At 42.2% G+C, this 25,367-nt stretch overlaps 1 protein-coding gene across 1 annotated transcript in view; it reads left to right on the forward strand.

Moving 5' to 3' along the window:
• Positions 1-25,367, forward strand: part of CDH11 (cadherin 11, type 2, OB-cadherin (osteoblast)) — a 91,311-nt gene that overhangs the window by 26,111 nt on the left and 39,833 nt on the right. Inside the window, exons 2-5 of the mRNA XM_010851099.1 lie at positions 12,878-13,278; positions 17,846-18,140; positions 21,208-21,327; positions 23,310-23,477. Coding sequence (XP_010849401.1) covers positions 13,051-13,278; positions 17,846-18,140; positions 21,208-21,327; positions 23,310-23,477 — 811 coding nt within the window. The 5' untranslated portion in view covers positions 12,878-13,050. The remainder of the gene's footprint in view (positions 1-12,877; positions 13,279-17,845; positions 18,141-21,207; positions 21,328-23,309; positions 23,478-25,367) is intronic.

Raw genomic sequence — 25,367 nt, forward strand, 5'->3', positions numbered from 1 at the left:
TGCATGCCCTCCTCCAGGGGATCTTCCCGACCCAGGGATTGAGCCTGTGTCTCCTAGGAGTCCTGCATTGCAGGCAGATCTTTTACTGCTGAGCCCCTGGGGACGCCCTTCACTTAATTTACATGAAGTTAAATTTAAAAAGCTATATGTGTCTAGATTGCTACCATATTGGATAGTATTACTCTTGACGAGTGGTTCTCATCTTGAATGTACACTGGAACCACCCAGGGAACTTCAAAAAATATTGATTGCTAGTTTCTTTGCTTTTAATTAGTTTAGAGTAAGGCCTTGGCAATGGGATTTTTAAGACACCCCCCTCCCCAATCCCAAGCTTCCCTGGTGGCTCAGATGGTAACAAATCCACCTGCAATGCAGGAGACCTGGGTTCAATCCCTGGGTTGGGAAGATCCCCTGGAGAAGGGAAAGGCTACCCACTCCAGTATTCTGGCCTGGAGAATTCCATGGACTATACAGTCAGAGGGGTCACAAAGAGTCAGACATGACTGAGTGACTTTCACTTTCACTTTTCCCCCATTCTTGGTTAATTCTAATATGCAGTCAAGTTCTAGAGACACTAGTCTATATTTTAAGTTCCACGAGGGACAGAAGGCCTCCTGGGCCCTCATGTCAGCATATACATCACTGTAGTCAGGGGCAAGGTATTCAGTGAGAAGTTAACTGTTGTGTCCCCAACTCGTAGGGAACTTAATCCTAGGGAAAAAAGAAAAGAAGTGAAGTCGCTCAGTCGTGACCGACTCTTTGCGACCCCATGGACTGTAGCCCTCCAGGCTTCTCTGTTCGTGGGATTTTCCAGGCAAGAATACTGGAGTGGGTTGCCATTTCCTTCTCCAGGAGATCCTCCCCACCCAGGGATTGAACCTGGGTCTTTCGCATTGTAGGTAGACGCTTTACCGTCTTGAGCCACCGGGGAAGTACTTAGGTAAAAGGAAGACATAATTAAATTGTTTTAAAGGACATTGTGATCCAAAGGAATGGGAAAGGGTTTCTTCTACCTGGTGGAGGGAGAAAATGAAGTAGGTCTCTCTGCAAAAATGACTCTGCTAATGAATTATAAGTAAGGTATATATTTTTTCCAGAAATGCATTTGTAGCAGTAGATGTTTCTGCCAGGCAAGTGAACTCACGTCTGTAATTCACAATAGGATTAACCTGGGATTATAGAAAATCTAATTAAGTGAACCACATTATCTGAGACCCACAAAAGACACTTAACGTTGCCTTTGAAAGTCCTGCCTGTCTGAGCGTTGGGTATATGCTTCAGAAAATGCTCCACGCACGTCTGTACAAGGCACTTGACTAGTTTGCTGTATCCCATTACTTTTCTTTTATGCTTAACTTTTTTTCAAAAAAATCCCCTTCCTTTTGATAAATGACATTAATGCACTTGAAAAGAAAGAAGTGGATTTCAGAGATTGGATTAGTTGGAACCACAATGCAATCATTATGAGGCTATTGTTGGTGTCTGCTTTCTGAGAACAAGGAGGGGGACCCTCTATGGGGTATATAAAGATACAAAAAAATAATAATAATAAAAAACCATTTAAAAACATGGCAGAGTTTAGTCTACTCTTAGCATGATAGCATAGTTTGAGGAGGTCCATTGGAAAGAGACCTCCAGAACAGCCCACCCACGCTGCGATAAAAAAAAAAAAATTGTGCCTCTGATAATTGGAAGCAGCTTGAGTCTGTGCTTTCCTCACTCCGGTTTGGTGGCTGATTAAGCTGGACGGATGCACACGGACTGAGGTGGATTGGGGTCACAGGCTGGCCTTCTCAGAATTCTAAAGGCTCTTGGAGGTGCTGATTGGAGGCACTCTCTCTCCTCGCCTTAGTAATTATTTCAGAAAAACCACATCAGGCCCTTGTCAGTTATTAAGGCCACCTTGGGATAATTCCTCCTCTTATTGTTTGTGCTTAAGAAACAGACTTTGTGGACAGTGGCTCTCTGCAGGATGTCACAGTCGAGTGAGAATATGTAGATTGTTTTTCCTCTTCCAGTTCTCCACAGATCATCTTTAAAGAGCTCCCAGGTCCTTATTTCTGACTGTCTGTTCCCTTATGGAACCTGGACTGGCTGTTTCCATAGAAATCTTTTGAAAAGGAGGGTTGCTTTTAAGCCGGGTTTTGTGAGGAAAGGGCACGGTAGATGCTATAAAAATTTCCTTTCACTGTTGACACTTGTTCCTCCCCCTGCATTTTCCCTCTGTGCAGCGAGGGCTTTCAGGTTTTGTTCATGTTGTCTCCTATTTTGCAAGTTACTTCTCACTTCTGTATCTCAGTTTCCCATTTGTCTGTGGAATAAGGACTAATAGTGGAAAGTCTACCTAGGGCTTCCCCCAGTTCTGAGATTCTAGGATTGATTAAGGCAACAAGGTGTCCAAACTTGAAACAGAAATGCTGACGTTGACAGTACCTGCTTTCGGAAGTACTTGGAAACCGAACTTGGACTTAGCTCGCCGCTTGAGCATCAATCCACTGGCTTTACAAGCTTAATATGTTTAAAACCAAACTCATGCTTGTTATCCCCAAACCAGTCTGTTCTTCTGTTGAGGCCAGGAACAGCACCGCTGTCTTCTCTCTCTCTGCTCAGACTGCAATCTCATCCTTTATCCTCAACCTGTCCAGGTCCCAGAGCCCTTCACACCTGCGTGGTTTCTAGAAAGTCCCCTTTGCCTCCATGTGGGCCTTATTTTCTAGTTCAGAACCATACTACCTCTCACCTGAACTACTGCAGTGACTCCAGGAGTCTCCCTGGACTCATGTAGCAGCGTCAGTGCACTCAGCAGTCCTGTTGTAAGTGTTATTGTGTTTATGTCCTTTAATGGACAGCCTCCTGGAGCCCTTTGTAAGGCTTGTACTGTACGGCATGCTGCTGTATGTATATTACGCGTCACATTCATGCATCCAGGGCTTACAGTCCATATTTATGTATTCTTGTTCAAGGGACAGAACTCCTAACGTATCCTCTTTATCACTTTCTGTGTGCCAGCCAGTGTCAAGTACTACACAGAGCTCTCTCTGGGAACCATCTCATTTCCTTTTAGATCTCCCCTGTTAAGAACTGTCCTCGTGTTTTTCACATTTTCAGTAAGGCAGCGTGGAAACTCCCAGAGGCTGAGTCACACAGCTAGTGAGTAGAAACTCTTGAGCTGTAATCCTCTAACCCTATCAGACTCCTGAGCCCATGCTCTCAACCATTTTGTTAGAAATGCCATTTCTCACGCTGGTTTATCCTGCATACCTCTGACAGCTCGGGCTCCAGCAATCTCCTGACCAGAGTTTTTAATGATGCCCACTGTCCCTCAGGTGAAGTCTGGATCCCTGATGCTGGGTTTCCAGGCCTGTCACATTATCAGGGCTCTGCATTGCCAGCACCATTCACATTCTATCTGATGTAAGTGGGGCCTCCTGGACTTGTGTGTGGAGCAGTCCTGCCAGCACAGTGGGATCCAGACCTTCTAAACCTTCTAAAGAGATCTTCACCTCTCTCCACCCCAGGAAAGTTGCTCTGTCGCAGCCCAGCACAGACTCACAGGCTCCTGTAGATGTGGAAGACCCTTCATAGGCTGTTACCAGTTTATAGCAGGGGAAACTTAGTCCCAAATGAAAAGTGTCTTTTCTAAGGTTACACAACTGTTCAGTGGCAGAACCTTTCCTACAACAAAACTGTCTTGAATTTTATTCTAGAGCTCTCCCTATTGCTCAGAGGGTAAAGTGTCTCCTGCAACGTGGGAGACCTGGGTTCAATCCCTGGGTCGGAAAGATCCCCGGAGAAAGAAATGGCAACCTGCTCAGGTACTCTTGCCTGGAAAATCCCATGGACAGAGAAGCCTGGTAGGCTACAGTCCACGGGGTCGCAAAAGAGTCGGACACAACTGAACGATTTCACTTTCTCCCTATTGCTCAATATGCCTTGGGAATTCAGAGAGAGAGAAAAAAAAAAGGCATTTTGTACATCTGAACAAATGATCTCCATAGCTATGTTACTTCACCTTCTACCAGAGGAAGAACCACCTAACTTTTTCTCTGGATTATTATAGTTAACTAGGTTTGCTGTTTGATGATAAAAAAGCACCTAAGGTGGCTCATGTACAAGGGGCTTAATGTTACCTATGCATAGGGAGGCAGTGCAAAGAACCTCACAGAAATTCCGAAACGGACTATCATTAAGGCTGGGCCCCATGGAGACAGCAGCCGGAGGGCAGTCCTTGATTGCCAAAATCTTCAGAGACCAGGAAGGGCCATGCATTCTGCCATTTACATGGCTGAGGGACAGAGGCCATGCTTGTTTCTGTTTGGTTTCTCATACCTTGTTCATACCTTGATTTTACCAAAACATTGGCCATCAGATATCTCTTTGTTGCTATTCCATCGCCTATATGCCTCTTGACCTTTCTGTTTCAGCTCCCTTCGTTGTTTAGACACTAGGTCGTGTCTGACTCTTTGCAACCCCATGGACTGTAGCTCACCAGGCTCCTCTGTCCATGGGATTTCAGCTACCTTACTAACTGGCAAATGGTTCTATTTCCTTTCATTCAAGTTCCCCAGTGAATCTAACTCACCCAGGTTATCATTTTGACCAGGTTACACAGTTTGAAACAATCTGTGGTTGGTTTATGGTCTGGTTGTGTCACTGGACTACATGTGGTTCAATCAGCCGTGGCTCAGGGTGAGAGCAGAAATTCCAGATGTGGGAGATTGTTAATATACATATTTGTTAACACTTGGAAGAGGCAGGAGTAGGCAAGTTCCAAAAGGCAGGAGGGATATGTTACAGATTCATCTGCAGAGAGTGGCCACTGATGCCTCTGTGTTCTGATACCCAGTCCTGTCTGCACGTGTCATGGCATACCATCATCTATCTGCTCAGACAACTGTCTCACCATCATTTGAGTCTACAGATCAGAGACGCATTGCAGCTATGTTTCCCCAGAGACCAACTCAGGTGTGACACTGAGAAAAGTTACTGCTGATTGAAGGAACCAGCAAATAAAGAAAACTTTATATATAGATTTTCACAGCTCTGAGACAAAGAGGGATTTACACATAGGCCTTTGATACCACCAATGACATTACATTATGTTGAGCATCTGTTTATCATTACCATTTTTGCCCTGATCTTCCCTCTGATACTTTCACTCATGCAAAAGAAAAATGGAAAATAAGATCGCTCTCTTTCCACACATTCATATGGGGTGTTTATTCATAGCCCAAGATGATACTGGTGACAATGTTATTTCCTGTATGGGTCGATGTATTTCATTCATCTTAATGATTAACATTTAAAAATATTACAGTGAGGAAAAGACTATCTTAAGGATTGAGTAGAGCAAAAATAATAAGGTCTTCACAGCACACATTGCATTTAGTCATCTTATCATTTGGAGATGATTTAATTACTTGAAAAGATAAATAAATAATCAGCGAGGGATTCTGTGTGTTTGAGGTCTGGGGACTTAAGCTGGATTTCTGTGATACTCTGTGGCCTAAGAATATAAAAGCTGATTGTACATACTTAAAATAAATGAAATTCACCTCTAACAAAAATTCTTTTCAATGTCAAATACTATATGGAGTTTAGATCATCCTTGGAAATGGATCCTGCCTCTCCATGTGTTGAAGATCTTAGTGTTTGGGAGCCAGGTAAAGCCAGAGCATGGGTTTTGCCATCATATAAATTTGAATTTGAAGTGCAGCCTTGCCAGTGTTTCAGGGTGTACCCTTGAGTAATTTATTTAATTGCCTAGAGCCTTGGTTTCCTTGCAGATAATATCATGGGTGATATTTACATATAGTTGTAGTGGAAATGCAATTAAATGCTGTACACCAAGCCCTGAGTATACTGCCCCGCAGTACAGAAAAAGCAAGTACCTCATCGAGGATAATTCCAGCTCTCATTACCTAATTTTATATCTCCCACAAGTGATGAGCGATTTGGACCCGGGCCTTCCCAACACCAGGCAGGGAGTGATCTTTTCACTTTCAAAGCTGACACTCCTGTGGTTCTCTATCTCTAGAAGCAGAGAATCACATTTACATTGGAGTGGTTTTAAACATTCCACTTGCCCTTATAGAACATCATGGTCATTGATAAGGGGCCCCATTTGCTTCCTATTTTAACATTTGAATTTGGTATTGGAGATAGAGTAACATACGCAATGCCTATTTTTGCATCTCTGCTGTGTATTTTGCACCTAAGCAGAAGTGATTACTACTACAAGCTTATGCTTTGCTCCAAGTGTAGAAATGGGGGAAGAAATGTGATTCAGTAGTTCCTGTACTACTTCCTGTCCCCATTCTCTGTGATTTCCACAGACATGGCATAATTCCTGTGATTTGATTTGAAACTAGAGACCAGCTCAGTGCTGAGTGATGAGATCTGAACTGGGAATAAAATATGCTTGAATTAATTTGCATAATGGAATCCGATTGGTTACAAAGCTGTGTTTGTTGCAGTGGGGACCAGAGCCCCTGAGCTCCTGACAGGAGGACAGAGCACTTGCAGAATAAGGTTTTGAGCTCTCGTGGGCTAAGTAATATTCTTAATGTAATGATAACCTGCCTTTAACTGTAAATTAACTCCCTGGAAATGAAAAGAACAGGTCAGCCGTCTGATCTTTCCAGGTCCGTGGGGGAGGAGAACGCTAAAAAACCAAAGCCGCTTGCTTTGTGCTAAGCGCTTTCGTCTTTCTTTCTCTACCCGATAACAATTTCCAGCAGGAGTCCAAATATACTTAAACACCCGTCTATGTCATTTTCTTTTACGGAGACAAAAGTAAGCACAGCGAGAGAGTTTTATGCTCAAGGCGCAGTAGCTCATGATGGGCTATCTGCTCTCAAGATAGAGGGGCGAGCCTTCCACTTAAGAGCTGGTGGTTTTGCAAATCCATTTTCCTGTCGTGTTATTACTTCTGTGACTTTCAACAACATTTATTTTTCCTTCCAAGCAATATGCTTCTATCATAAAGTCCTCCTATATGTTTTAGTAGAACTTCAATGCTTAGACATTTCTGGCATACTGCTAGAAAGTGCTTTAATAGGACTGTTCAAGAACTGCCTTGTGGGGGGGTCTTTATTAAAACCAATTAGAACATTGATATATTTCCCTAGTTGTTGCCAATGTCAAGGTCTTCTTAGGAGGGCTGTCCCCTGTTTTTATGCATGATTCCTGCAAACTCTGTACCACTGCATGTATCAACCAGATCTCTAGATTTTAGAAGCATTTCTAAATAATACTAATAATAATCTTTCTGAACACATCTTTTTAACCTATACATTTGAAAATTCTGAAACTGTGTTTAAAAATAAGAAGTCAAAGATTTACTTTTGTGTAGTGGTGCTGTTCAAGGATCTGGTTATACTATTCAAGGACTTGTTATAACCTGTATACTGGTTAACTGGTTATACTGTTAACTGGCCAACTGTTTATATAACCTGGTTATATTGGTATATACTGGTACCACAGAATCAGATAACAGATATAATTACCTCCTATTCATCTTCACTTTGATCACTGCTATAAAATGTTTTATCTTCCTCTTTCTGGTTTGGTTTTAACATTTTAGTTACCATATTACCCCTTACCACCAAAACTTAAATTGTTTTCATCGTGAGACTGTTGTCTTATGATATGTGTATATATGTGGCTTCCTGTCTTCTCTTAGAGAGGCAATATCACGTGCATTGTGGGGGATAACAATGCAGGTCTTGGAACTAACCATCCAGTATTCATATCTCAGCTCCTCCATTTGCTGTCTCTGTAACTATGAGCAACTTACTTCATGTTGGTATGCCTCAGACTACCTATCTGTAAAATGGGGATTACAATAATACTGCAGTGTAGAGTTATTATGAACATTTATGACTCAACTCATTGAAAGCACTTGGAAGAATGATAGCCAAACAATGAAAGAGGTGAAAGTGAAAGTGTTAGTCACTCAGCCATGGCTAACTCTTTGTGACCCCATGGACTGTAGCCCTCCAAGCTCCTCTGTCCATGGGATTCTCCAGGCAGGAATGCTGGAGTGGGTTGCCATTCCCTTCCCCAGGGGATCTTCCCAACCCAGGGATCGAATCCAGGTCTCCCACTTTGCAGGCAGATTCTTTACCATCTGTGCCACCAGGGAAGCCCAGGCAAACAATAAGACTGGGCAAATGTTAACTGTTATTACCATTTTCATCATAATCATATTAGGAGCATAAACCTAGTTCTCCTATTGGTTCACTGCATCTGGGTTTCTATTTCTGTCACAGTGTCCGTATCATTCCCTTTACGAACCTCAGAAGCCAACAAGTGGTGACAGCTGGTATTGCTCACTGGTTAAAGACAGACTCCAGAGCCAGCTGTCATGGGCTCAGACTCAGTGCTGTGATTTATCAGAAGCATAACTTTGCATAAATTGCTTAACCTACCCAGATCTTAGTTTCCATCCTTTAAAATAAGAATATTCACAGTCCCCCATTCATAAGTTTGTTATAGAAATTAATAGATGAGTTACTATTTATAAAGATTTTAGAGCAATGGCTAGAAAAAGATTTTGCTCAGTAAATTTTCATTCCAAAATTGAATTAAAAAACAATGTCTTAAAAATTCATCTTAACATACCTGAGATTTACCATTAAAATAACTTTGTATAATACACACAGTCATATAAGCACTTATAAATAATGGTTTCAAGGAACTACTTTTAAAAGCAAGTTGATCTTGCTATTCTTTCCAACAGAAGAAAATAGATAATTTCACCTTTTTAACAAAGGGTGAAATGTATCACCTTTTTAACAAAGGGTGACATTTATCGTTTATTGGTCACATGAAAACTTGAATCTGTTAGTATCAATCTAGAAATTTTTTATAAAGAAAAAAAAAGTTGTCATCTAGTTTCAACACATTTAGTGTCAGAAATAATTGTGCTTTACAGCAAAATGGCAGCCAGAAGAAAGAGGTGCAGAAATATCAACTTTAATTAAACCCTTTCTTTCAAATACTCTTCACAGTATATGCAAGAATAATTTATCACTGTGTGAATGAACACTTAATACTTGGTGTGGTGTGAAATGGGCAGAGATCTTGTTGCACCATATGCTTTTACTTTTCTATTTCTTCCTCTTGAGATTCTATGGAGGCATTATCAAGTTTGTACTTGAAGTATGGGGTTCAAATCATATATTTAGCTTTTACTGGTGTCCTGCTCAGGCACTGGCCACCCAGTTGTGAATAAGATATCATCCCAACCATTAAGAAGCAACCAGTCTAGTAAGGAGATGGTGCTATGAATCAGAAATGCCTCCAAAATCTTTCACCCAAATGAGAATGTGAACCTGGAAACCACCTGTAGAAAATGTCACCCAATGGCTTCCCTTTACAGAGAATGAGGCACAGCTGCCACTCTCGGAGCTGAGGCATGCCCCACCGCGAGCTAAGTGGAAGATGCTTAATCATATCTTTGGCTTTCTGACTTAAATGCAGGCATCTTCCTATGACTTCACATTACCTCACTATAGGATTTAACTCCTCCTGGTCCCTTCCATGCAGTCAGTTTGCTTTACAAGAAGCAGAATTTGATGTAGTATTGATATGCCCAAGTCGCGGGAGAAGCTGTTAAGTGACCACACTGCCTCCTGAATCTTTCTCTCGTTTCTACACAGCCTTTAACATATCCTGGAGTCTGTCTACAACAAATACTGAAGTCCTTATTCCTTGAAAAGGGACTTACATAATACATCACAAAATAGTATTCAGGGCAGTGATGGATACTTGGAATTACTGTACATGTGTGACCTCTCCAGATACCATTTTGCCATATTACATACAAAGCATCAGAAAGGCTTGGGTCAGTGAAATGAAAGAGCCTCAGAAGAAAAGGAGTTGTTCACCAGCAAAGTAGAATTCCACCAGTTCCCTTATTTCTGAGACTTCTAAGGACAGATGGCTCTGGTATCTCCATGTAACTCTTATTCCTCAATTCCTCTCTTAGAGAAAGCACTTCACCCCTGTCTTCAGGGCATCTCCACCTGCAGATCAGAGCACTTCCTTCTGCTGAGTGAGGCCCACAGACTTGGACTGTGGAGCTCTGGAAAGAGAGGAGGAGACCCAGTGTGTGCCCAGTTCTCTCTCTGTCTTTAGCCCCACATGTGTGCACCAGTTCTCGTCATCCCCGTTGTTCAGATTAGACCTTGAAGCCTCAGAGTGCCTGGCCAATGTGCGCAAGGCCACCCAGACTGAAGTATACAATGATATTTCAGTTCAGGTCAACCCAACCTCCAAATCTAGATATATTCCACTCTGCCAAGATGCATACTGTCTCCTTTCTGTTCACCTCTCTCCCCATCCAACCACTTTGTCCAAATCAGATAGCAAAGAATTAGGTGATGGTTTTTATTCATACAACATTTAAGAATCTTACCAATTCACTGGTACAGCTACTATGGAGAACAGTATGGAAGTTCCTTAAAAAACAAAAAATAAGACTACCTGCAATCCTATTCCTGGGCCTATATCTGGAGAAAACCATCACTGAAAAGATACCTGCACCCCAGTGTTCATTGTAGCACTATTTACAATACCCAAGACTTGGAAGCAACCTAAAGAAACGTCCAGAGACAGAGAAATAAAGAAGATGTGGCATATAAATGGAATACTACTTGGCCATTAAAAAGAATAAAATAAAGCCCTTTGCCGCAACATGGTTGGGCCTAGAGATTATCATACCAAGTGAAGTAAACCAGACAGAGAAAGACAAACCTCATGATACTGCTTATATGTGGAATCTAAAATAAATGATACAAATGAACTTACTTACTGTACAGAAATACACCCACAGGCACAGAAAACAAATTTATAGTTTCTTCCCCTTATAGGGGAAATGGAGTTCCCTTAAAGGAGAAATGGAGTGAGGGAGATAAATTAGGAGTTTGGGATTAACATAGGCACACTACTATATATAAAATAGATAAACTAACAAGGACCTACTGTATAGCACAGGGAACTATATTCAGTTTTATAATAGCTTATAAGGGAAAATAATATGAAAAAGAACATTAATATGTGCACACACAGCTACATATAACTGAATTTCTTTGCGATACACCTGAAATGGACACAATTGTAAATCAACTATACCTCTCAATTAAAAAAAAAAAAGAAGCAGCTCACCAATTTCATTTAGACCCATGGGGGTTGAAATATAGTTGCAGCCTCCATGCCCAGCAACTTTCTGAGAGCCCCTCAGGTTACAGGTAAGGGTGGTAGTGAGGACCATCTGGTTCTGGGAACTCAGGCTCCAACTTGTGTCTGAGAGGTGTTGCAAGAGGAGATGATGATTGTTCAGAAGAAGGTGTGGGATCCTAAGACAGGAGAATGAGGACTGGAAGTTCCTTGGGGAAGAATAAGTTTCTGGCACCAGAAAGACAGTCCCATAAAGAAGCCAAGAAACCTGAGGCAGGAGTTAAAGATCAGAGAGAAGAACCTGAGTGCTGGAGAGAGGACTAGAGTGACTATAGGGGAGAACCACAGAGGCATGGAAACGTGTTAGTGGCTCATCCTTACTGTCGATGAGCAGCGGAGTTATGGCCCAGTGCCAGGAACATGACCTTTGGACCAGTTGGTGGGGAATGCTGTTTTATTTTGTTTTTCCTTGTTGAAGGGAGCCTACAGAGTATGCTTAGAAAGACTGTCAGGTTAAGGTAGGATTTTCATCTTCTTGGGTGGACACGTGACCAGACAAAAGCAAATCGTGCTTATTGAATTGACACTATATTGACCCAACAATGCAAATTTGACCCATTATTTCAATGACAAATGTTTTAGTGGCCATCACTGACCATCTCAGGGTCTACCTTGACCTCTCATATCTTAGGAGTCATTGCTGGCTTCCTCCTTCTGTAATACCATCCAGTAAATTGAACAGTCTTGGGAAGTGCTGTGCTTGTGAACAGCTCTGTGCTTTGGGGCACGCCGTTCCTTCTACCTGGACATCCGATCCATCCCACTCTTATCACAGTAACTCATCTGACAGTTGAGCCCTTCCATCCCATCCTTCTGGAAGTCTTCCTTAACAGTCCCCACTCTCTGTCATCTCCATTCTCAATCCCCATCAACTATGTGTTCCTCTGTGGAAGGCCCATAGTGCCCTAGGCCTCCCTACTACAAAAACACAGCCAAGAACAATCATTATCATTAATATAATGAAAAGAAAGAAAGTGAAGTCACTCAGTCATGTCTGAGACTCTGCGACCCCATGGACTGTCAGCCCACCAGGCTCCTCCGTCCATGGGATTTTCCAGGCAAGAATACTAGAGTGGGTTGCCATTTCCTTCTGCAGGGCATCTTCCCAACCCAGGGTTTGAACCCGGGGCTCCCACATTGTAGGCAGACGCTTTACCATCTGAGCCACCAGGGGAAGTCCCACGATCATTAATATAATAATAACAGATAAATATGAAGTGCTGACCACATAGGAGGTCTGGGCTAAGAGACTTAGGGCTATGACTCAGATCTGTACCTTTTACTGAGTAGGATTCCCCGGCCCATTTCATAAATGAGCAGGCTGGGCTCAGTGTTGGCTTACCCTAAACCCAGAGCTAAGTAACTGGTAAAACTGACTCTCAGACTTGGGCAGCTGGACTCCACAGCACACACGTTTTATCCTCATATAGACTTTGAGGGGTTTCTTCCTGTACGTTTATCTTATTCGGCGTGGTGAACTGGCTAGAGCCTGGAGACTATTTCTCACTGGCATCTGCCTCCTCAGTACCCAGCGCAAAGCCCTCACGGCGTCCAGCGTGGGTCAGTGTTTACAGAATAGAATGGAAGTGGGGATGGAACCTGTGACTAATCTGACCTTTCCTGCTCCCTGCAGAGGCCGACCGGGGACGTGGGCAGCCCTGACGTGATGTGCTCGGCGAGGAGAGACCTTCCAGCCCGAGTGAGGTCTGCGTGACGCGTCTGGGGAGGCCGCCATCCGCCAGGCAGCCGCACGGTCGGCGGACGGGGTGACAGCCGCGTTCTCCTGTGCCTACCACGTAACCAAAAATGAAGGAGAACTACTGTTTACAAGCCGCCCTGGTGTGCCTGGGCATGCTGTGCCACAGCCAGGCCTTCGCCACGGACCGGAGGAGCCACCTGCGACCCTCGTTCCACGGGCACCACGAGAAGGGCAAGGAGGGCCAGGTGCTGCAGCGCTCCAAGAGGGGTTGGGTCTGGAACCAGTTCTTCGTGATAGAGGAATACACGGGACCCGACCCTGTGCTCGTGGGCAGGGTAAGGCTGCTCTAACTGCATGCTCACTTCTCACTCCCCACCCTCTCCGGACAGGGGTCCTGGCAAAACAAAAATCTAGGAGGGAAGGTAGCAGTGGTCTGATCATCACTAAAAGCCACCACATCCTATTCATTCATCCTTCCAGCTTTTTTTTTTTTTAATTCCTAGGCATCCATGTTAAGAACACTTCTGTTTCCACTTGATATTATACCCTAAAAACTATATTTTTAATGGCTACCCAGTAGTCTCTTGAATAGAAATGATGATTATTTATTTAACCATTCTCCAACTGGGGGCATTTCCCCCACGACGTCCAAACCCCAGCGAGGATGCCTTCCTTTGTGTTCTTATAATGCTCTGTACTATTTTCCTCATGGCTTTTCCCCTGTAGTACACACGTCTGTGTATCCCTCCATCTCCCTCACTGGACCCTGAGCCACTTCCATCAGGAACTGGTTCAGTTTTGTATCCCCAGGTTCTGACACCAAAGCCCACTTCTGGGGACACCTCTGTGAATATTTGACAAGATGAATGGATGCGTCATGGGAATGGGTGGGATTCTATCCACTTGGGCTCAGGGATGGAAAACCCCATTTCAGAAGGCTTGAGAGTCCTAGTACTACTGAGAAATCCTGCATTCTCTGAGTATCCCCTCCAAAAGTGCAAGGGTAGAAAGAGTCCAAAATATGTTTGAGGGCGTGTTCCCTGGTGATCTAGGGGTTAGGATTTGGCACCTTCCCTGAGGAGCCCCTGATGGGGGATTTGGTTCAGTCCCTAATAGGGGACCTGAGATCCTGCAAGCCGTGCAGCCAAATTTCAAAACCCAAAATAAAAACAAACAAAATAACAAAATATGTTTGAAAAACTGACTGCCAGCTATCACTTGTGGTAAAACATACAGCCATCTTTCAGATACATAACACATAAGAGCAGAAAGCCTGCTATGTGAAGGTAAGAGGGAGGCAAATGGTAAACTGCAGTAGAATAGTCCCTGGCCCCAAAGAGTTCAGGGGCTAGTGGAAAAAGAGACACTTATCTAAGCAATTTAAAAAAAAAAAAACTAAGATAAGGAGTAGAATAATAAAGAAATTCACTAAAAGTGATTATGAATTTACGTGGCAAAGTTTAGGAAGCATGAAGGGAAGCTTCATGGAGACGATAGTAATAACTTGTGACCTGAAAGATGAGCAGGAGTTATCTAGTGAAAGGGGAGAGGGACAAGAGCAGATTTGTGGGGTTCTCATTTCTGAGCCTCATAGATTCCAACGAAGTTATCTTAGTTGCTGCTTAACATGGAACTACCATTCCATATTTATGGAATTGACATCTTTGGAAGAGGTTCATATTAGTGTCCTGATAATATTGTTAAGGGTTGGAAAAGGGTCTTTCTGAAGAGATGTACCAGAGCAGTTTCATCATTTATATCCAAAATGGAAAGATCACAGCCAAAGTAGAAGTACCCTTGAGAAATGGAGCACAGGGAAATGATTGGCACATAGAATTCCTTCCATCAAGGAGATAGTCTCTATGCCCAGAGAGGAAGAAGAGACTTGAGCCATAGCAGGAGCTGTGTGGCTTGAACAATGTGGAGAGTGTCTGTGAATTGTTCTGAGAAAATAGAACTTTGGCCACAGGGACTTTCTCCGTAGGGAGCAGGGTGTGTGTTAGGGTGGGGAGGGCAAAAGACACAGGACCTAGAGGGCATCTCTATGGAGCAAGCAGGTGTTGTATCTACTAAAAGGCAGCGGCAGATACAAGAGGAGGGGAAAATCTAGGCATGTGAGAATGAACCAGATGTCAGATTGGATGGGGAAAGAAAGAAAAAGAAAGAAAGTGGTTAGAGCCTATGGAACTTCCCTTTGAGATAATGCTGATCTCTAGTTCTCCATGAATAGGAGGATTAGACTAGATGACTTGTTCCCTAAAAACCTTGATTTGGTGTCATTTGAAATTGAGTGATTTAGGATGTTCTGATGGAGAAGGCCATGGCACCCCACTCCAGTACTCTTGCCTGGAAAATCCCATGGATGGAGGAGCCTGGTAGGCTGCAGTCCATGGGATCGCGAAGAGTCGGACACGACTGAGCAACTTCCCTTTCACTTTTCACTTTCATGCATTGGAGAAGGAAATGGCAACCCACTCCAGTGTTCTTGCCTGGAGAATCCCAGGGACGGGGGAGCCTGGTGGGCTGCCGTCTATGGGGTCGCACAGAGTCGGACATGACTGAAGCGACTTAGCAGCAGCAGCAGCAGGATGTTCTGAAAATGTGGAATTTGGCAAACTATGGACTTTTAGATCTGCAGGGAGCAGAGTCTGCATCATGCTATGCTCTGCTGAGGGGATGGCCTCAGTCTTGGGAGTTAGGAATTGGCTGTGTCTGCCTCAGCAACTGATCCCTTGATAGAACTGAATGGGTTTCCAAACTGCTTTTTGTGTCCAAACTAATAAATGTCATTGTTAGTTGTGTGGTTAGTTGTTGTTGGAGAGGGCAAAAGGGAATTTATATCCAACTTTGAACTCTGAAAACAACATAAAAAATATAAATGAGCACTATATTTAAATGTTTCAGTTACTTGGTTGATCATGAAATTTAATTCCCAAGAGTCTTCCCAAATTCATATGTAATATATAAAGGTCCCTAGAAACATTCCTTGTCTAGACTCCCATTAAAGGAAGTGTTGCATTGACTTCCTTGTTCCATATTCCACAGTCATGGCTGAGCTCCTGACTTTTGCCAAGTCTGAGGCAGAGAAAACAAACAAATATAAACAATTATGGGGGGTTAGGAGGACAGCCAGAAGACTGTCTGCCTCTACTGTGGAAACTTGTATGAAGATTGGGGCAATTTGAGTCATCCTTTGGAGCTTCTGTATATTCAGATAACTTTGTATGTTATAAACTGCATTATTCATAAGAAGTGTTTAGCCATAATTTCATGACAACACATAGCTTGTCATGAATAACAAGTTCTGAAGGAAAGTATTTTTTTCCCCCTAATAAGCACTATAGACTAAAATCAAAATGTAATTTGTACCTACAGGTATCCCTCTGTGCTGAAATAATTGGTGTTTCACTGAGGCAATGCAAATCCATTAGATATTTTGGGGAAAATTGAAACAATGCAAAAAAATTTAAAAAGCAATGTATTCTATCCTGCTTTGTGATTCTGGGCAAGCTTTCTAGGTCTTGGTTTCATGATAATAATAATAATTAAAATCACATTAATAATAATATTAAAATGGCACTATAATAAACATTAAGGTAATAATTTTAAGTAATAAGTATTATTATCATTATTACTTCCCTGAGAATAAAGCTTTTTAGTTTACACTAGGTTTTCTTAGGTAGTAGGTAGAACCAAGGGCTTTTTATCCACCTGCCTATTCTTGAAGCCTATGAGAACAGTGAAAGTAATGCTTATCTTTTCCCATAAAGGGTAAAATGAGGGCAGAAGAACTCAGATTAAGATGATAGCTGCAGAAATTTAGGTTGGACAACAAAGTACACTAAAGACTTTATTGCTGTGGGAAAGTTGGATGTGGTCTTTAGGGGAGTTCCATGTTACAAAACACAGCAGAGTAAGGCAGAAGGCACAAGTGGGTGGTCAGGTGACCTGGATGACTTCCTGGCCCTGCCAAGTGTGGATTTAGGTGAGTTCCATCATTTTGCTGGGCTTTGTCAAAGGAGGGGAAAATCTCAAGGAACTAGTCTTTCTTTAGTCTAAGAAGCTGCATGTCTATCCGCCCTCTCCACGCACTCCGTGCTTATGAGGAGAATGGGGGAGGTCCTCCAGGCAGAGTCCATCCCCAGAGCCTCATACTTTCTGTGCCACACAGCAGGTCATCCAGAAATCCTGATCAGTGAATTGTTTGCGGTAACAAAAGCCTGGCGTCCTTTGGAACCTTAGTGTCCTTTGGAATAAGACTGAAATAATGACCTCTATACAATGGATGAGATCAATACATATATACCAGTTTGGAAGGGTCCTCTGAATTTACTGTGGTAGGAAAACAGAGTTGAGAGTGGTGTGTGCACTGTGCACTTTATTGTGTAAAAATAAACCAGAGCACATGTATTTGTATAGATAGTCTGGCATATGCATAGAATATGTCTTAGAGGACTCATGAGACACTGATAACAAGAGCTGTCTTTTACAGGGAAAATGAAGGCGTGGCAATCAGAACTTACAAGATTTACTTCTTGCTCAAATGTGTGTCTTTTACTTTCTATAATATGCATATATTTCATTCAAAATAGCTCTACTAATGTGTATTATATGTGTTTCATATGTGTGCATATGTAATAGGAAAGGGAGACGGAAAGCATGAATCTTAAAATTCAAATCTTCTGGACTCTGGCTTCACTGCTCCCCATATGTGCCCTTAGCCAAGACATCTTCTCTAAGATTACATTTCTTCATTTGTAAATGGGTTGAGAGTGTCTCCCTCTCAGTGTGTGTGTATGTCTGCGTGTAAACAGTGTATTCTAGCAAACAGCATGTGAGTGTGTCTCTACCTCCCCAGAGCATCCGTCATGGAATTACAAGTCTCCATTTCTCTTTTCCTAGCTTCATTCCGATATTGACTCTGGTGATGGGAACATTAAATACATTCTCTCAGGTGAAGGAGCCGGAACCATTTTTGTGATTGATGACAAATCAGGGAACATTCATGCCACCAAGACATTGGACCGAGAGGAGAGAGCCCAGTACACGCTGATGGCTCAGGCGGTGGACAGGGACACCAACCGGCCCCTGGAGCCACCGTCGGAATTCATTGTCAAGGTCCAGGACATTAATGACAACCCTCCTGAGTTCTTACATGAGACCTATCACGCCAACGTGCCCGAGAGGTCCAACGTGGGTACGTAAGCGGGGGGAGGACGGACCTGCTCCACGGCAGGCGTGCTGTCTCTGCGGGTGGGTGGCGTGGGTACGTAAGGGGGGGGAGGACGGACCTGCTCCACTGCAGGCGTGCTGTCTCTGCGGGAGGGTGGGCTGGGCCCATTCTCCCAAGTCGGGATGTAGAATGTATGCTGTAGCTTCTATGTTCAAAATAACAAACAAAAAACATTTCATGTATATAGTTGAAGTTTCAAATATTTTAAATTGCCCTGACGTTTTAAACTGTAACCTTACAAAAGATGAGGAGGCATAGAAGAATAGGAAAAATGTGATGGAACTCAGGCCATCCTGGCCCTGGTGCTTGTTAACCTTTTGACTTGGAATCAGTTCCATCTGCTCTCTTAGCCTGAGTTTCTCCTCTGTAAAATGGGACTAAAAGTTTCGACTCATGTAGGATTATAAATAATATACATCTGGTCACTAGCGCATGTTGGTGTTCAGTAAGTAATAGCGGCAGAGTTTGTCGCATGTCAGCACAGTGCTCATTAATGATTTACATGCCCTGTTGCATTTAATCTTTTCAGTGACTCATCTTTGCAATGAGGTAGGTCCTATCTGACATATTTTGTAAATGGGAAACCAAAGCTAGAAACAAGTTAATTATAATTTATTCAAGGTCATCTGAGCTATTAAGTGGATCCAGGATATACACCTCACCATGACACTGTGTCACCATCTGTTAGAATAATTCAGAAGCAGCTATGTCTTTCATCATGCATACAGACACCTAACATTGTTAGTGGACAATTCTCCTGGCAATAATTCTTGTTTGACTTTATAGAATGCAGGTTGCTGTGCTTGCTTTTTAGAAGCATGCCTCATATTAAGAAGGGTTTGCTTTTCAGACAGTGACCAGGGCTGTTCTGATCAGGGAGTAAGTATGGTTATGAAATCAGAGATTTAAAGTTCTGATGAGCTTAAGGATCATCAGGGCCTAACTGCCCGTTTTACAGATGAGAAAACCAAGCACTGAGACTGAGAATCAATTTGCCCAAGAAAGTTAGATACAGAAGTAACTCTAAAACCCTACCCCTCGGGACTTCCTTGGTGGTCCAGTGGTTAAGAATCTGCCTTGCAATGCAGGGGATGTGGGTTCAATCACTGGTCAGGGAACTCATATCCCACATGCCTTGGAGCAACTAAACCTATGAGCCGCAACCAGAGAGTCTGCACACCGCAACGACAGATCCTGCATGAAGCACCTAAGACTGGGGGCAGCCAAATAAAGATTTAAAAAACTACTCCTTCCACTTTGCATATAGAGCTTGTGGTGCAAAAAAAAAAAAGCCCTCTTCTCCTCCAACTAACGTGAAACCCTTCTCATACTTTATAAAAACTCACCTGGGCCTATTCTGTCTTGTCTTTGCCTTGCCCAATTCTTTAGTTTCTCAGTAGTCACCTGGGGACTTTTAATGAGAAGCAGCAGACATCAAAGAAATCATTAAATAGAGGACAACAGTGTCAGCAGCTGAGCCAGGGGGAAAAGGCCAGTCATCAAAAAGGATGCTCCAGGGGAATTTTCATTGACTCCATGTCTTGGGGCAGCTTAGTGCTTAAGGATTAATATCAGACTTTGCATCGTGGCCTATGAGAGTTGTCTGCTGTCAGATAGTACTGGATTGGAATCATGGCTGTACCTCTGACCAACCAGGTCAACCCAGACAACAGCTTACATCTTTCTCAGTTTTCATTTTGTCATCTATAACATGAGGATAATGTAAACTCTGATGAGGGTTAAATAAACATAGATGTAAAATACAAAGAGTTTTAATGAACTTAGTGGATTTCTTGAAGCAAATTAAGCATAAAAAATAATACTTTCACAAGCTCTACCATGAAAATAGAAAATAGAGCTTATTAATGCCATTACAAATGTCCATGATTTAGAATAGTACCTAGTTTTGTGGGATGAATCCTCCCCCAAAAGTTGTTTGTATGAAAAAATGAATTACAGAATTTTTTTAAAAAGTAAAATTTGTTCTTACACTGTGTGAAAATCACCAGCAAACTTGTAGATCAGAGGGCTGACGGGCTGTATAAATGGGCTGCCTTGCCTCTCACATGGAACCTGGCTCCTCGGTTGAAACTGTCACGGAAAGAACTTGGGCTTGGTTGTTTGCTGGGTAGAGGTTAGAATCCTGACTCTGACAGTGGCCCACTTTGCAAAACAGCCTGCAGAACTTCCTACCTGTCACACTCAGTACCTCACAAGCGCAATGAACGTAGAAAGCACCTAGCAGAGGGGCGGAATACTTGGAACATGCCCCAAACAGTGCTTGGCATAGAGGGATTCTATAATTACCAGCTCTCTCCCTTGACCGTCTCCCCTGCCCCATTCTGAACCGTAAAGGAATAAAGGGTTTTCCTACGAAAAACAGAATTCCCGCTTCTTTCAATTCCCTGGTTTCTTTCCACTGTGGCTCGCAATTGCTGGCCTTAGATCTCACCAGATGTCTACTGGTGATTTCTGTTGTGTGACTACTAGACCCATTGCAGGTGGGAAGATGCAATTTTCATGCCAGTAGGGAACAACATTCTGTACAATATTTATGGCCATAAATTAATTAAAATGTAGTATTAGCAGCCATTTTATTACATGCAAAGCAACAATAAAATGATGTATTTATTGCTCTGCTACAGATGGAAGACTGCACTCTGTCCTTTCATGAAAAGCAATTCATCATTAATTATCCTTTATTATACTCTTTGGGAAGATTTTTATTTAATTATTTCATATACTGAACATTCCAGTTGCATGGGCCTTAGAATGTTTTTGCAATAATGTTCACATTATTATTTTAACTACTAAGCATAGCAGGATGCACTATGAATATAGAAAGTTCATTTTTAAACTATGGGGATTAAAAAGGGAGGGGGGAGGAAGGGAAATTACTTTTGCATCTCAGTCTGGAAAATCAAAGCATATTGGGGCTCTCGTTAGTTTTTAATCTTAAGACAAAATTTGCAAACTAGCATATAATTTGAAAAGCGGAGGGATTGTCTCTAATGAATATTTCACTTTTAAGGAACGTCAGTGATCCAGGTGACAGCTTCAGACGCAGATGACCCCACCTATGGAAACAGTGCCAAGTTAGTGTACAGCATCCTGGAAGGACAACCCTACTTTTCAGTAGAAGCACAGACAGGTACCATGGAATGGCGTTGTGATTTGTGACACATTGTAAATAAGGAGTCCAGGCCTGCTGGCTGAAACCTTTTTGAGTCTCAGTTTTCTAAAATATAAAATGGGCCACCTAACAAGACTATTGTGCAGTGTAGACACTGTGCATTGCCTGGCCTGTAGTTAGCATTCCATGAACTATGCTTATGACTGCTTTTATTTGTATTGCAGCATGTCACATACTGCACATGGCCTAGCCTGTAGTTAGCACCCAATGAATTATACTTGTGACTGCTTTTGTTTGTATTGTGCCATGTCACAGCAATAAATATAATCCTAGACTGCAACTTTCCTCTTGATATCAGTTCTTAAAACTCAACTTCAACTTAAAAATGTATCTTCAAATATGTTTTATCATAAAATTCAACTGTGGATCCAAATTAAGAGACCATAGGACTTGAGGACTTTTAAAAACTGGCAGCTCTCAAAGCTTGAAGACCTCTGTGCAGGGTTGGGGGTGGTGGGGGTGGGAACTGATGAGGCTCAGGTGTGTCTGGGAGGTGGCACACCCCCACCTCCTCTGCTGAGCTTCGAGCTTCCCAGCAGGCATTAACATCCAAAAAGGAGGTTCTGCAAATCCTTACAGAGAACAAATAGCAAACAAAAAGAGTGAACGAATATGCCAGCCAAAACCTACACCAAATATTTCACTCCATGTGTACCAAATTTGATTCTAGGATCCTTTTATTAGAATAAACACTAAAATCCTATGAAACTGTCAGTCCACAGTATTATACCTCAAACTCCCTTCTTTTTTCCACAATATACCCCCATATGTTAGCAAAATATTTACAAAAAATCCACTTATATTAATACAGTTGAAATTTATCAAATATATGCATATATGTGTGTGTGTGTGTATAATATTATATTGCATAGCCTGCCAATCAGATATTTTGCCTGCTCACCGAATATAATTTCCACTTACCTATGTGATCATTTGTTTGTAGACACTATGCTTTGGATCACAATTTAGGGGGCTACTTGCTATGATTTCATCAAAGGCATTTACCAGTTAATTTTGCCAAGGATAAATGTGGAATTGCATCTAAGTTTTTGAGATACTAAAATTGCTGGAGGGACTCTAGTTGCAATATTCGTTATCTCAAGGACTCACGTTAGGAAGGACAAATTTGAACCTACCAAATTATTTAACAGACAAGAAAAACGAGGCTCAGCGAGTTGAAGAATATTGCTGAAAAAAATACAAACATCGGGGTCAGAAAAGGATAAGGGCTTAAAGCTTCCACGACACTCTCTTAGATTTCCAGTGTAAATGTTGCTACATCTACAGACAGAAAAAGCTTGCACGTGTTCCCAAAAGATTTTAAGGGAACATGGTTTCCACACGAGTAATGCACTAATATACAGAGATCATGTAGAATTTAATTATTAATGTATCCTTGTCAGTGATAGGTGATAGTAAACAACTAGAGTTGACATAAGCATTGTGTATATTTCTAACCCATTTGTTATACACTTAAAAAGCTAATATTAACATTTTAGTGAAATGCCATTTACTTTTAACTTAAAATAGACCAGAGTAATGTTTCTAAGAATTATATGCAGGCACTGATAGTCAAAGGATTCTGCTGACAGTCCAGAAGCATGGGTTTATGCTATGGATGCTCATGTAGTGGGTCCTCAAATGTATCAGTCTTTAGCATCTTTAATTGTTATACCTGAGAAGGATGAGATTATAATTTGCATTTATAGTACAACATATAAAACATAAAATTTTAATGCTACATTAATAACAATGGCAGTTTGCTGGAAAATATGTCTATATGATGCTCCAAGTATGGCTATTTTTGATGATAAATATGTTGGAGTGACTCTTCTGTGCGGACAGCTGCTGTTTTATTCATCTCTGCTTCCTGTGCCTAGACCTTTCTTGTTATAATGTAATTAATGAAGATCTGTGGTGTTCCCTGCTCGCCTGTCCAGGTATCATCAGAACTGCCCTTCCCAACATGGATAGGGAAGCCAAGGAGGAGTACCATGTGGTGATCCAGGCCAAGGACATGGGTGGACACATGGGTGGACTCTCAGGGACAACCAAAGTGACGATCACACTGACCGACGTCAACGACAACCCACCAAAGTTTCCGCAGAGTAAGTCAGTGGGCTTGGTTTTCACTTTCCAATGGTGCCACAGCCAACTCTCTTCTCTGACCCATCCCTGCTATACTCAACTTTCCAGAAGGAATCTAGAGTAACGGAGGCTCTTTATAACATTCTTGATAAAAAAAAAACAAAACACAGAAGACAGCAGTAATAACAACAGAAATCTTAAGTGGAGGAGAGGTAGTGGGAGAAAGTGGGAGAAAGGCATGGAATGTTTCACAACCCTAGAAAGAGAAAAATCCATTTTGCTAGGCATTCATAATGTGATGTAGTAATTAATTAACTTTTCTGCCTCAGTGTTCTCATTTCTAACCTGAATATGTAATCGTAGCTGGATCAGTTCTCTATTGCTACCTAACAAACTACTTCGGATCTTGTGCTTTAAAACAATAATAATTGTTTATTTTGTCATGAGTCTGAAATGTGGGCAAAACCTGAAAGAGGCAGCTTGTTTCTGTTTCACAGCATCAGTTGGCAGAGTTTGACTGAGGCTAGAAGATCCACTTCCAAGCTGGTTCAGTCACGAGGCTGGCAAGTTAATGTCAGCTGTTGCTTCCCGTTCGTGTCAGCCTCTCCAAGGAGTGGCTTGGATGGGTTCTGAAAGTGAGAAGAGCCCCAAGGACACCAAGTAGAAACTGTATTGCCTGTTGTAACCGAGCTTCAGAAATCACATAGCATCATTTCCACTGTAGTCATAAGACTGCTCAAATTTAAGTGGAGTTCTTACAGACCCCACCTTTCAAGGGAAGGACTGTTAAAGCCTCTTTGAAAGAGAAGCATATGGGTTGGGAGATACTGTTTGGACTATTTTTGCAAAATAAAATCTTCCACAAGACTCAGTTAATAGGATACTGGGACTCCCCCGGTGGTCCAGTGATTAAGAATTTGTCTTGCAGTGCAGGAGACACAGGTTCAATCCCTGGTCGGGGCATTAGGATCCTACATGCTCTGGGGAAACTGGGCCCACGTGCTGCAACTACTGAGCCCGAGCCACAGCTAGAGAGTCCATGTGCCAAGATCTTGCATGCTGCAGCTAAGACCCAGCAGAGCAAAATAGACAAATAAATATTAAAAAAAAAACATTTAAATTAGTTGGATATTGTTAGAACTACATGAGCTACTGTAGAATCTTACAATGATGTCTGGCATAAGCTCTCAACAAAGGTTAGCCATTGTTATAATCCAGGTGATTATGGTCCTACAAAATTAATAGGATTGCAGCAGGAAATAAAAGAAAAATAATTTGAAAGGTCATTATTAACAATCATAATTACAACAACTACAACCTTTCAATGAATAGTTACTACTATTGCAAATCTCTATGAGAGCCTCTATTTCACAGATAAAACTGGGTTCCATGGAAGGTGCTGTAAGTTGCCTGAAGAATTACAGCATAGCCAGATTTTGAACACAAATCTGGTTATGTGTATAGTGCAGGTATAGACAGAGGTACAGTATAACCATAATGATGCTGGTGCTGATAGATCATGGGGAGTTCAGCATGAAAGCTTCTTTATTAGATTAGCTGGTAGAGCCTATGAGTTTATTGCCAGAGAGATGGCACTTTTTACAAATGAGAAAACAGGGAAGGCCACCACGTATGGTCCCAGAAAGGACCATGGTCACTCAAAGGAATTCAAAGACAACAATCTCTGGAAGGGAGACATTAAGGTGGAGGATTACAGGGTGACAGCCAATTCTCATAAAGTCCCCAAAGAGATGAAGATTACTTTGCTTGGTCAGGCACAAGATTCAGCATCCCCAATAAGCTTAAGCCTCATAGAGCACTCTAAGAAGCTGCATGCTCCATTATCCACACTCTGAAACTATCTGGTATGGATGCTGGATGGAAAGGACCATGCGGGGCTATTAGCAGGC

This window comes from Bison bison, unplaced genomic scaffold (genome assembly GCF_000754665.1).
Source record: "Bison bison bison isolate TAMUID 2011002044 unplaced genomic scaffold, Bison_UMD1.0 scf7180017864297, whole genome shotgun sequence".
NCBI lineage: Eukaryota > Metazoa > Chordata > Mammalia > Artiodactyla > Bovidae > Bison > Bison bison.